Source organism: Atractosteus spatula, chromosome 8 (assembly GCF_055471065.1).
Source record: "Atractosteus spatula isolate fAtrSpa1 chromosome 8, fAtrSpa1.hap1, whole genome shotgun sequence".
Classification (NCBI taxonomy): Eukaryota; Metazoa; Chordata; class Actinopteri; order Semionotiformes; family Lepisosteidae; genus Atractosteus; species Atractosteus spatula.
In genome coordinates, this window is record NC_142713.1 from 40159649 (window position 1) to 40172123 (window position 12475).

At 35.2% G+C, this 12475-nt stretch overlaps 1 protein-coding gene across 1 annotated transcript in view; it reads right to left on the reverse strand.

Annotated features, from left to right (window-relative positions):
* The window catches only part of LOC148829612 (membrane-associated guanylate kinase, WW and PDZ domain-containing protein 2-like), a 388779-nt gene extending 378927 nt beyond the window's left edge, over nt 1-9852 (reverse strand). The window contains exon 1 of the mRNA XM_088923166.1: nt 9555-9852. Within this exon, the coding sequence (XP_088779292.1) occupies nt 9555-9852 (298 nt within the window). The remainder of the gene's footprint in view (nt 1-9554) is intronic.
* Between the last annotated feature and the right edge of the window lie 2623 nt (nt 9853-12475).

Below are 12475 nucleotides of genomic sequence, written 5' to 3' on the forward strand. Positions count from 1 at the left end.
CAGAAACACCATCTACAATCGAACTCAGGACCCAACTTCATCATGTCACCCCCAACATTAAATATTATTACAATGCCATTTTTCCATTGTATTTAGATGAACCAATACTTCAAACCTCACAGTTAAGTTTCATTAGATGCCAAGTACCCTTGGTTACAGGCTACTGATCTAGACTGAAAATGTCACAGTAAATCTGAGTAACTGGCATGAATTAAAAAAAATCAAATAGGAAACATTCGCTGAAGTGAACCCTCAAGCAAGCTAGTGAAAATGAAGAGGTAAGACTGAAAAAACAATGGCTTTCAGAGCTCTTTAAATGCAGCATTGCTTATAATACTGAAGGAAGCACAATCACCATTGTTTTGATTTCTTTACTGTCATTCTACAGAAAAGTGATTACCCTGTTTGCAATGTGCATGCCCTTTACAGTCTATGACATGTCCATATGTACTGTATAAGGCAAAGTGCATTTCCCAATTAAGAGAAGTAGCTCCATCACTTCTGATTTTCATTCCAGCTGAACTTGGTTAGTTGGGTTCATCTAGTCTTTAAAAATTGAACTGCTTGCTCACAATCTTAAAATGATTTCAATCCTTAAATAGTAGAATAAGGTTAGAAATGAGCATGAAACCTATGCCAGATGCTGGATTTCAGCTCTTCTCTGACTTTACTGTTTATTGTTTCTACTCTACAAAAGCTTATTATAAGAGTGCTTGACAGTGTCGTTTCCAATTGTGCACATCATTAAATGATAAATAACGAGGGTTGTTTAAAAAGCTTTAAGGGAGCAACATTTTTAATTTATTTTTTGCAAAAAATGTGAGTGCTCACATTTTGTAGGAATGCTTCATTCATTCATCCATTTTCTAACCTCTGTATCCAAAACAGAGTCCCAGAAAGCAAAGTGAGCAATGCGGGATATTCCCTGAATGAGACACCACGATGAGTGATGTACAGTATATTCCAGGACACTGACTGCTGTCCTTAGAGTTTTATAGAATGAAGTATAATGAGCATTTACAACATACGTCAATTATGTGTTTAAATGCATATCCTGTGTAAGTGTATGAAAGGTATGAAGGTATGAAACCAATTACACAAAGTGTTACTGGTTTACCCCACCTGTCCCCAAGTGTCTATGTGTCCCACGTTTACTGTGTATTTAGAAAGATTTATTGTGACAGCCAACACTTTTTAGGGCCGCACTCACAGAAGCCTGCTTCCTGCTACCATGACTAGAATGCATAGAAACCTCCTACGTTAAAGGCACTGTGAATGTGCCAGTATAAAAGTGTTTTAGGAAAGTAGTGAAAGCTGGCAGTGAAACAGATACATCAACAAAGTGGGCAAATAATTGTTTTCAGCAAGGAAATGTAATTTAGAAGCCCTGCAAGAAAACTGCAATGCATTAAAATTAGCACATAGTACTCTTAAGTGGCTCACCAGCAAACAAAAAGGTAGGTAATTCCATTTCAAAAACAGGAAAAAAATATTTTAATCATTAATGGTATGGTCAAAATATTATTTTGGTTTACTTTTCTACAGGCAGAATTTAAGCACACAGTACCATAACAGTTAAATGATTTCATCCATCTCATATAAAGTGATTATGTTATTATTATAACAGTAATTCTTGAAGATGAAGAGTATTTGTTAATGTGTTGTGCATCAAAGAACAACACTGTCATCTGCATTTCAAGATAATACATTGTAAATTAATGGGGCTACATTTTCTGTATTTGAAATGCAATAATGTGAGTGCAGGAACCACGAGACAAAAAGCACTGCAATGTTTAGTAGCTTGCTACTGGCAAGGCTGCAGTACTATTTAATCTCAAGAAATGGTGCTTTAAATTACAAACATACTGAAGTGCATATACCGCATAAGTATAATGAAATCCATACATAAATATTAACAAAAAGTGTGTTATACATATACAGTAAGTGGAGTATTCTAAATAACAAATGTATTCCTGAAGATGTCTGAGTGTAATAAAGGTCATAGAAGTTGCATTCTTAGGGATTTTAAGTGAAAAGGCTAATACACTCCTGTGACTTTTACAACTGCAGCGACTTTTGCAACTAGAAATACTGATGTAGCAGGGAAATTATTACATTTGAATAAACAGAACTGAAATTATAAAACTTGAGAAAATGCAAAAACACTATCTCTATTAAAATGTTTAAAAGTCAAAACTGCACAGCCTCTTAATCATCCTGAATCCTGAACGCTAATGTAAAGCAAAAAACGATAGACTAACTGTAGTTGAGTGCCGAGGCAGATAACAGAAAAAACTTTATAGACTCTTAGCCATATACATTTCAGCCTATCGCTCCTATTATAGCAAAAGTAACAGTCCACCTCAACAGTAGTCTTTATCTATACCCAAGTGAGCACCTGATTAGTCAACAGTAGACCCAAACTTAACCACTTCCTCTCCCCCATACAGTATAGTGAACAACAGCTATTGGTTAGAAATAAGTGAAATATTTCCTTCCCTTATTACTAATCTACTGTATTTGGTTGACACGTTGGTGACTTTTTCTTGCACCCATTTATACATCTGGATGTTTTATTTTTTTTGGTGAAGTACCTTGCTCAAGGTATAACAGCAATATCTCACCAGGATTTAAACTCACAACCTTCCAATTACAGTCCAGAACTATAACAGACTGCTCTAAACTGCTGCCCTAATGCCAGACCTACTCACAGTAAAGTGGTACTGACAAAACTAGAGAGAACACTATTCAGATCAAAACATCAGAGCATGAGAAATCCCACTTCATAGTGCTTTAAAAGCACTGCATAATTGAATTAGAAAATACCTCCCAGTGTTGTCATAATGTACATAATAAAGGATGAATAGTGCCTCACGAAACGAAGGAGTGGGTAAATACTATACAGTATGTGGCACAAGGCCAGGAGCACAAATGAAAAAGGGCTTTAGTTTACTACACTGCAATTCATTTGGATGGATCTATGTAATTCCACGAATCAGAATCCATAGCAGTGCAATACCAGCATGGCATGGCCTTTATTCAACAAAGGTCTGTGCGAGACAGAGACAGAAATGGGCTGATCCAAGGTGCCCACTTGCACCTCCAACAGAAACCTTAGGAAAGTACTGAGTTTGCCTGTATTAGTCTCCTAGAAAGTCATATTACCAAAATGTATTACAATGTCTTTAAAAAATACACATTTCACTATTCATTACTGAATTAGGTGCATACTGTATGCCGTATGTAAAGTTGGAATTTGGAATAAAAAACTGAAATGTAACACTTAGAAAATTGTAATGCAATTTTACTAAAACGTATACACACCTAAAGTGGATTACTTGATGCACTGCAGTTTTTTATGCTTTGGTTTTAAATTTCACTTAATTCTATAGATTTGTAAAAGCCTATTCCAATGGAATGATTTTGTCAGCAAATTTAGAGAAAGAACGTAATTATATTTTTTATGTACTGTGTTAGTCCTGGAATATGTACTGTATGAATTTGTCTAGATCTTAATGTCAATAATGTAGCATGTGCAATGCGTGTAATTCGATTTTTTTACATGCATTTAAATAAAAAGGCAAAGCAAATGTAATAAGGGTATAAAATGAAATGTTAAATGTGGATTGTGTATTGCCTGTTCTTAATGATGTTAAGCACATAAAAAATAAAAAGTATAAAAATCCATCAAGTGAGGTGCTTTCCTGATACTACCTCTATAAAAGGAGCAACCTAAACTTTTGCAACATCTACTGTACAGCTAGCAATATCATTCAACTGTTTGGGGCTTTAAAATATAACAGTTCTATCACATAAAAATAAAAAAAGATAGTCCCCACTTAGAATAAGACGAAAAGGATGTTACAATAGAGTTGGTCTGCTTAAAAAATGATTCTAAATCAGTAAAGTGAGCTTATTATCCAGTGAAATGTTCATTTTTTTCATTCAAGTTCTTTCTAGTGAATGTCCAACAACCTTAAGTATTGTGGCTGTGTCAAAGATAACTGATTAACAGTATTAGGAAACAAAAATTAAATGGCATATGCTGCAGCAAATCTAACCGGTGATGAAATAGTACCACTTAAGATTTTGTTTGGCTTACTTCACAACAGATTTCTAAGCAAACTAAAAAATACGTATGAATGAATTATCCCATAAAAATGACATTATATCTGGGAAAGAAAAAGTTATTATGTTCTTCTTCCAAGTTCCAGAAAACCTGTCGTAACTGGTTGAAGTAGTTTTTTTGTTCCTCATTATGTGCAGTATTGTAAACTGCCAAGTAAGGAACTCTTCTCATCTATTTAAATATCTGAACACCCCACAACCTCCATCCAAATCTACCACTTTCATAGGAAACTGTTCCGTGTGGTACAGCAGACTTCACAAACTCACATTACTTTATATCATTTTAATTCTGTAGATATTTAAGGTGTTTTCTGCCTTAATTGTGTGTTCTTCTGAGGTCTGCATATGAGTTGATTTCATGCAGGTAAAAAAATATTTTGGCAACTTTACAGATATGCTCTTCAAATCTTCAGGCAGGAACAGTAACAGTGTTCTGACTACACTCTCATTAGCACAAGTTTATTTATACTGTAGCTTCATATTTTCTTTTTTTTTTTCCTTTTTGAAAAAGTTTCACTGTACAAATTTCAGAATGGAAGTTTTTTTATTCACTATGCCAAAAGTAAGACTGCACCTTATCAATGTCTCTAGTAACTGCATATTTTCAGGGCAATTAACATCTTGCAATAGAGCTCAGATGTAGTTATCCACTCTATCGAAATACAATATGTATGCATTTTAAGGTGTTATCTGCTTTATTTAATCATATTCTACCTCAAAAACTGGGATGAAACATGACACACTAACACTGATTTTGTAGTGCTAATTGACCCTTTAAATATGCACCCGTGATAATAAGTCTTATACAGGAACGCACAAAAGACAACTACAGTATCTGTATCCATATACTTCCTGTTATTCCTGCTTCTATGGCCTCACCAGCCTTATGAACCTTCAGATCAAGAAAGAAGAATTAGGAAATACTCTCTAAGCAGTTGTATGTAAATTGATCAGTTTGGTCATTTTGGATGTCTCAATATAGTTAATCATAAGAATGGGTTCACACAGTAGTTCTGCTAGAAAATTTTTCTCTGATGAGCCATATCAACAAACATCGTCATAACTTTAGCTACAAACTCAACATTCAACAATTATATTTGAGGATATTTAGAATCTACTTTCAGCAATTATACCTGTTCTTAAATTTCTAACTCAACTTGAAATTTAAGCATACTTTTCATTTTAAATCATAAATTGCTTGGCACATGGGGCTTTGTTTTGTTTTTGGTGATACCTTATATAAGATCTATTTTAGCAATGTATTCTGTATTCATTGTTTAAAATTACCCGTAAAATAATCAAAGGTATTATTAACAACATTACATTAGGATGTACATTAACTACATTTTTTCATTACAACTGAGAACATTAATGCCAGGTATGAAATGTTGAATTACTTTTAAGTTTTATTCTTATTATTTAACTACTTTACAATATTAATATATAAAAACAGTTGAGTAGGTTATAGGCTGTTTTAGGTTCCTGTATACTACTTACCATGATTTACAGCCTAAAAATGTCCAATAATCTGCCATTGTATGTTTACAGCAACAATTTTGTTTTTAATCTGTCTCGCTGATTAACAGGATATCAGAAACAAGACAGAATAAGAAAGACCAAGCAGTCCAACTTCAAGTAATAGAAGTTCACAAAAAACAAATGTGAATGTATGGGTATGCTGGTACAATATAATATCTACTCATCTGCTGAGTCTGTGTGCATCCTGGAGCTGAAGTCTATAATAGAATATAATGAAATATAATAGACATTAGCAAAGAACACACTTATTGAATGTACAATACTACTGTGTATCATTACACTATTATATTAAGTCAGGCCAATGGGAAAAGTTTGAAGCTTTAAAATAACAAGCATGCAATGCACAGGGAGCACTCTGTTTTTGTGTGTCATGCAAGAGAATAAGTTATTCTGAAGAGAAGCACAACTGGTTGAGAGTACTGGTACACTAGACAATTTCGCAAAGCTGGCTACAGAGACATGGATACATGATCCATAATTAGTTTGCAAATGCTTCAATATGTTTGAACTATATGTCTATGTGATCTCATCACTCCTGGATGTGTTTCAACAACAAGAAGAGATATGTTAAACATCTCACTGCATGCATGATTATCATTATAATGCCTATTGTTAAAATAAAGACTACAGCTACGAGGGGAATATACCCTCCTATATTTTCATGATGCCTACATTAATTAATTGAAATTTTGTTTACCAGTACAGGGAAACATTCTTTCCTACATCAAAACAGAATAAACAATGGAGTTTTGTCTGGATTTCCCATTGTGCTTTGTGTATTGACTGCAGCCATTTTTTAGACCACAATTCTTAATGTTTTCATACAATCCATGAACATGCTTTTCTCTCAACAGATGTGATGGTAGGAAGCTGTGCAGGTAGTGCTGCTTTAATACAACACTGTGTCTGCATGTGAAATAATGATAGATATAAAGTTTTCATATAATTTATTATATGTAATGAATATAGCTCAGTGTTGTTAAAGTTAGCCAAAAGAAAGAGCAATGCCAACCTTGTACACCACAGGCAGATATCTGCCAAATAGCTGCTAAATATATATACTAAAAGTAACACCAAAAACTGAAAAAATAGAGGTGTTACTGGAGCTACTTTGTTGTACTTTGAAGTCCTACTATATCACTCTGACTGAAAAGTCTGTTCATAGCAGGTATTTTTTTTTCTACAAAGCTGATCACATATGGTGTCCCACAAGGCTCTGTTTTTCATCTATTAATTATTAGGATCTACAGTATATGTTTCTCTTGAGTCAGATTCTTCATAGGTAAAGCATTAGACATTATTTCTATGCTGATAACATCCAGATTAATGTTTGCACCTACCATTAATCAAATCCCATCTGTCCTGTCACTGTGCTTAAATGATGTTAAAAACGGAAGCAATAATACTTTTTACATCTGAACTTTGAAAGGGCCACATTATCCTCTCCTTATCAACTCCGCACACTTTGGCTATTGATAGTCCTAGTATAGCATCACGTGCACAGGTCAGGAACCTTTTATACAAGCTTGCACTTGAAGCTCATGTTTGAAATACTGCGAAGATGTCTTTTTCAATCTTAGCAGCATTGGTAGAAATCCTTTCACATCTCTCCCAATCTGATGCAGAAGGCAAACCATGGTTTTATGTTTTCCAGGCTTGAATAGTTATGAAGTGCTTGCTGGGACCTGCAATCATGTTCCTACTGTAAGTTGCAGTATGATCAGAACATAGTGGCACAGAACTTAACTAAAATTAATTAAAATAAATTACTCAGAATGGAATTCAAAATAATGCAGCTCATCTTTAAGGGGCTTTAGCATTGTAGTTTAACTCCTGTGAAGCTAATCAATTAACTGTTAACACTTACAGTATACATTTTGAGCACATTGGATTCTTTCAAGGCCCAAAACCATGGGAGACCATGCTTTCTTTAATGTTGCACCAAGGCTATGGAATGATCTCTTGGCTCATATCATCAGCACTTGAAATCCTTTCTTAAAACTTTTATATTCCAGCTTTTAATTGTTTAGTTTACTGTATTGACTCATCTACAGTATAACTGTCTCTGGGGTCAATTAATCAAAAAGCAACTTCAGAAAACATATAATGAAAGGCACTATTTAAAATTAATATTATCATTATTTAAAATGAATTAAATGAAAATGAACTCTTTGCTGTTAATGGTGAAATGAATGGGAGCTCATCACAGACACAGTTGATCACAGATTACACGTTTTTGAAGATGTATCTGTAAAAATGAACTAATTAGCAAAACTCATAACTCATGATGTAAAGCTCAATACATCATAATTCTCAAGCTTCAAGACTCTCTCATCTTCAGAATTCTCAAAATGCAGTCTACACAACCAGTCAAACATAATGTGATGTATCGGACACAACAACACATAAAGTACTTAAGTTTCATAATGCCTTTTTTACTGTACGACACAGCATGACTAAAACAGGTCAAGATCAGCCTCATGTTCGGTTCATTATTGCATGAAGCAGCTCTGAGCCAACACTGGTTCCAGTTCTTATATGCAGCAGTGAGACATTCAGACATCAGATTAAGGGTGCAAATGCAACAGGCGATACACAGCAACAGTTAATATTAAGGTTGAATCAGAGTGTGGGTCTTTCAATATAAAGTATAATTTGATCAATATTAGTAGTGAAGGCTATTCATTTGTGTGTATATATAAAACTGTTTAAAGCTAAATAAATGCTGTAAGACATTGTTTTCCTGCTACCTTCAAGTCTGACTCAATGTCTCTGCAGGTTGTACCTGTATACTGTATTCTTGCTTATTTTTAACAAAACGCAGAAAATCTAGAGCAGATAACAGCTGAAATTAAACATGTAACAAATCAAAATGTCCTTCCACTTAAATAAAGCAACTGTTCTGAATGTTAATTTTCTAACAGATATTTTATCCCATTGATGCTCTCAACAAGAAGTTAAGCCTTGAAGGGAACAAGGCAAGTGCTCAAATCCAAAGACAATCAAAACAGAAAAATAAAATATGAACATTACTCTTCTTCTTAAAATAAAGCATTTGTGTCATTATTAAAGCTACGGTTGTATTTTAAGCTATCACTGTTGGATCATGTTGGAAAATATTTGTTTTATTTGTATATCTCTATATAAACTTTGATTGTAAAGCTGCAACGCCACGCCCACATACTGCAAAAGTGTGCCTGAAACTGGGAACGCTCGTTCGCCACCTTCCTTCACTTCCAGCGAAAGACATCAATCATACAATATCGCCCGAAAGCACAACACGGACTGCAAAGAATGATTTACATGAGGCATAAAACTAAGACTGTAAAACTGTATACAGGAGGTCGAGGATGGGATTTCCTTTTAGCTTCTGATAGCAGCTATTGAAGCCGAAAACAACTAATCTTTTCCATGCCTTTCAGCTACTGATGCTTGACTTCACATTACAACTTAAGACTGGATTCTAAAACGTGTAAACAGCAACAGCATTAAAATAAAAGGTGAAAAACTCTCAAGGAAATTATTTACGGTAACTTTAATTTATCTGCTCCCATCCAAAGGACACCTCTTACGGCCAAACCGCTTTGTTGTGCTTTTAAGTTTGTTACTGGTATCTAAGGCTACGCATAACGGCCCACTCTCTTTTGCATTTTAAACTTTGCTGACTTTGACCTTTCCTGGAAAAACAACAAGAACGCGAGAGAACATAATTTTCGATGACATCCAAGTTTCAGATTTAAAACTGTCGTCGTTTTGTACAGTGCATAAACAGGAGTAACACTCGATAGCACGAACTACACACATGAACTGTATAGTATACAGTATAGGTTTGCCTTAATCAAAGCAGCAGTACGTCGATGGCTACATTACAGTATAGTACTACTCACCTTGTTTGACACATTTCAGCCTGATGGGATCTTTGCAGTGTTTGACAACGGCTAACACATCCCTGATGGTGAGTCCAGCCACTGGGGTATCATTGACCTCCAACAGTAGCTCATCCTGGGACAGTTTTCCACTCTGACAGACAACCTTGCCTTGCTTTATTTCTCCGACATAGGAGAACTGCCCATTCTCAGCGCCTCCTTTCAATTCAAACCCAAGCTCGCCTTCTTTATTCCTGCAAATGACAATTTCGTGGACTTTGTTGGTCCAGTGGCTTTTCTTTTTCAGGCTTTTGGACATGGCTGAAATAAATACTGCATGAGTTATTCATGCAATAAGTTCCCAGTACTGTCTGTGATATTGGATTTTGCTGCCCCAGTGGATACTAGGTTATTTTATTAATACTGGATGCTACTGGTAATATCCATGTCAGCCAGCCTCTATAGCAGCTGTCTAGGGCTGCGTTACACTGTAACTGTGAAGCTGGTTTACACAGAGTTGCAGGCAACTGACCCGGATGTGATGTCTGGAGGAGAGAGGCAGGGCTCCGAATCCCTCCGCAGAATAGCCAGGAGGAAAGATAAAGAGGCGGTGCGTTTAATTTTAATACTGAGGGATTAAGCTTGTTAACTGAGAAAGCAAACCATTCAAAGGGGAATCGGCGAGATGTGCTAGTGATGCCTGTAACAGACATATATAAAACGAAATTAACGAAGCAGATTTCTTTAGACACATTTAGCAATGGGGCGTTCAGGTCCTTTACAAATACAGAGCATGCCACAATATTTTAATTCGTTAGAAAATTCTTCTAGGAAAAAAAAAACGAAAATTGCATCTCTCCCGTTTTAAATATCTAAAAATGAACTTGAATGCAGGGAAATAGCAAACGCTGTGTTAACGTGAATTGAGGGCATACAATGGAATATATGTATAAAAATGGGTTCCCAGATGTGCCATGGCGGAATCAGGGTTCCCTGCGTCTTTCTAGATGTACCTACATGTATTTGCAATTCGTACATATAATGTCTCAGACATTTTGCCATTTCTAATTAATTACGTTTACGTTTCTAAAAAAACATGTAAAGTATGAGCTTAACAAACTCCATTTAAATAAAGACGTATAGTTTTCGTTTGTTAACATGTTACTTTTAACAAAGAAGGTTACCTTACGCCCAGTAAGTAAAAGCAACAGGACACATTGAAGCTTTCCATGCACACATATTCCTCGCTTGGCTTCTAAGTGAATGAAGTTGTAAAATTTGGCTAACTACCTGCAGGTAGCTTGCCAATTTTTACAACTTCATTCACAGGGATAGTGGATGTAAGGGATTGGAAACAGCTTGTGGTATCTAATCCAATTCTAAAGCACTGTGATGAAAACTGTCGACAACGGTGTCATGCTGGAACCAGTCTTTCCTAATTCTTCCTAGGTGTACTGTACCTTCATACACAGTAGTTGTAGTGAGTGTAATGAAAAGAGCTACTGTATAATCTCTGAAAATAAAGAAAGGACTTTCATTCTTGATTCTCAAAAACTATTGAAAAGGTTGATGTAGTCGTTGTTTTACATTACTTTAAAAAAATGCATATTTTCTTACCCAACACACTCCACCCTTAAAAGGAAGTTATTAATTGAAGTTCAAGAGGGATAAACACACAAAGTCAATCTCACCCAGCTGTTCCTAATCATAATCATTACTGAATATTGCTACTGCATATGCTGTACAGTATATAGTGTACAGTATACGGTATACAATGCAAACACTTGTTTTCACATTTGTATCATATACAGTACAGTAGTCTTCATCCACCCCATCCCCACCTTGCAGCTACCCCTTGGTTATTTCCTCTGTTAGATTGGGCTTCAAGCCTCCTCATCCTATGTCCAGGGGGCTACCCTTAACAAAACAGGTTAAACCAAAACTATCTTACCTAAAATACTCATACTGTACATTCACAAAGCATATGATTCTAGGATTTAGAATACACGGACTTATATTTATTACTCTTTCTGAAGGTTCACTAGAGTGTGAACAGTGTTTTCTTTTAAAGTGTTTCTCTTTTTGTAGTTTGTTTCCATGATGCATTGGAATACTGTTTTTCAGTAAATTGCCTTGTAAAGTACTTTGGGTGAATAGCATTGCACATACAGCAATTAGGCACAGTGCCATTGTGAAGGAAGCACACCGTACTGAAGACTTTAACAGCCTTTGACAGTTGGTTCTGGCCACTGTAAAGAGAGACTGTGCAACATTTTAGTAGATTTGTTAGAGTACACTTGCCTCAAATGGAATCCAAATTGAAATCGCCCAGGCTTTTTTCACAATCACAAGTATGGTATGAGGCAGATTGTCACCCAGCCACTTGTGCCTGGCACTGTAGCTCAAGAATAATCCCAACCAAGTTAATTTACAGTATGTTACTGAGAAGTATATCTTCACAATTTTGTATGAACCCAGACATATGGTTCTCCTTTTGCGTTACACTTGAATGCCATTGCAATCAACTCTTTGTTTGTGCTTTGGTTTTGTCAACTATTTGCAGTTTTATCAAAATCATTTTTAAATGTCTATAAACAAACAACATTTTTAAACGTGTATAAAATAATAATGCTTTGTAAAATGGCAATGATAATCACGCACACCATTTCACACAGATATAAAATACCTCATAAATTAGAGGTTTGTGCTAAGGCCATTTAATGTATATTGAAACAAAAAGATATCTAATAAAATGCAATGTGAGATTATACATTTTGGAAGTTTGTTCACATGTCTCCAAAGTTTTTGGATATGAAATAAACTAAATATCTCTTTATCCTGTTCTCAGTATTTTGGATATCTGGATGACCATATGGCTTTTAGATGCCAGGCTATAATAATCTGATACCGCTATGCAGATTATCAGGATATTCCATGTAGAT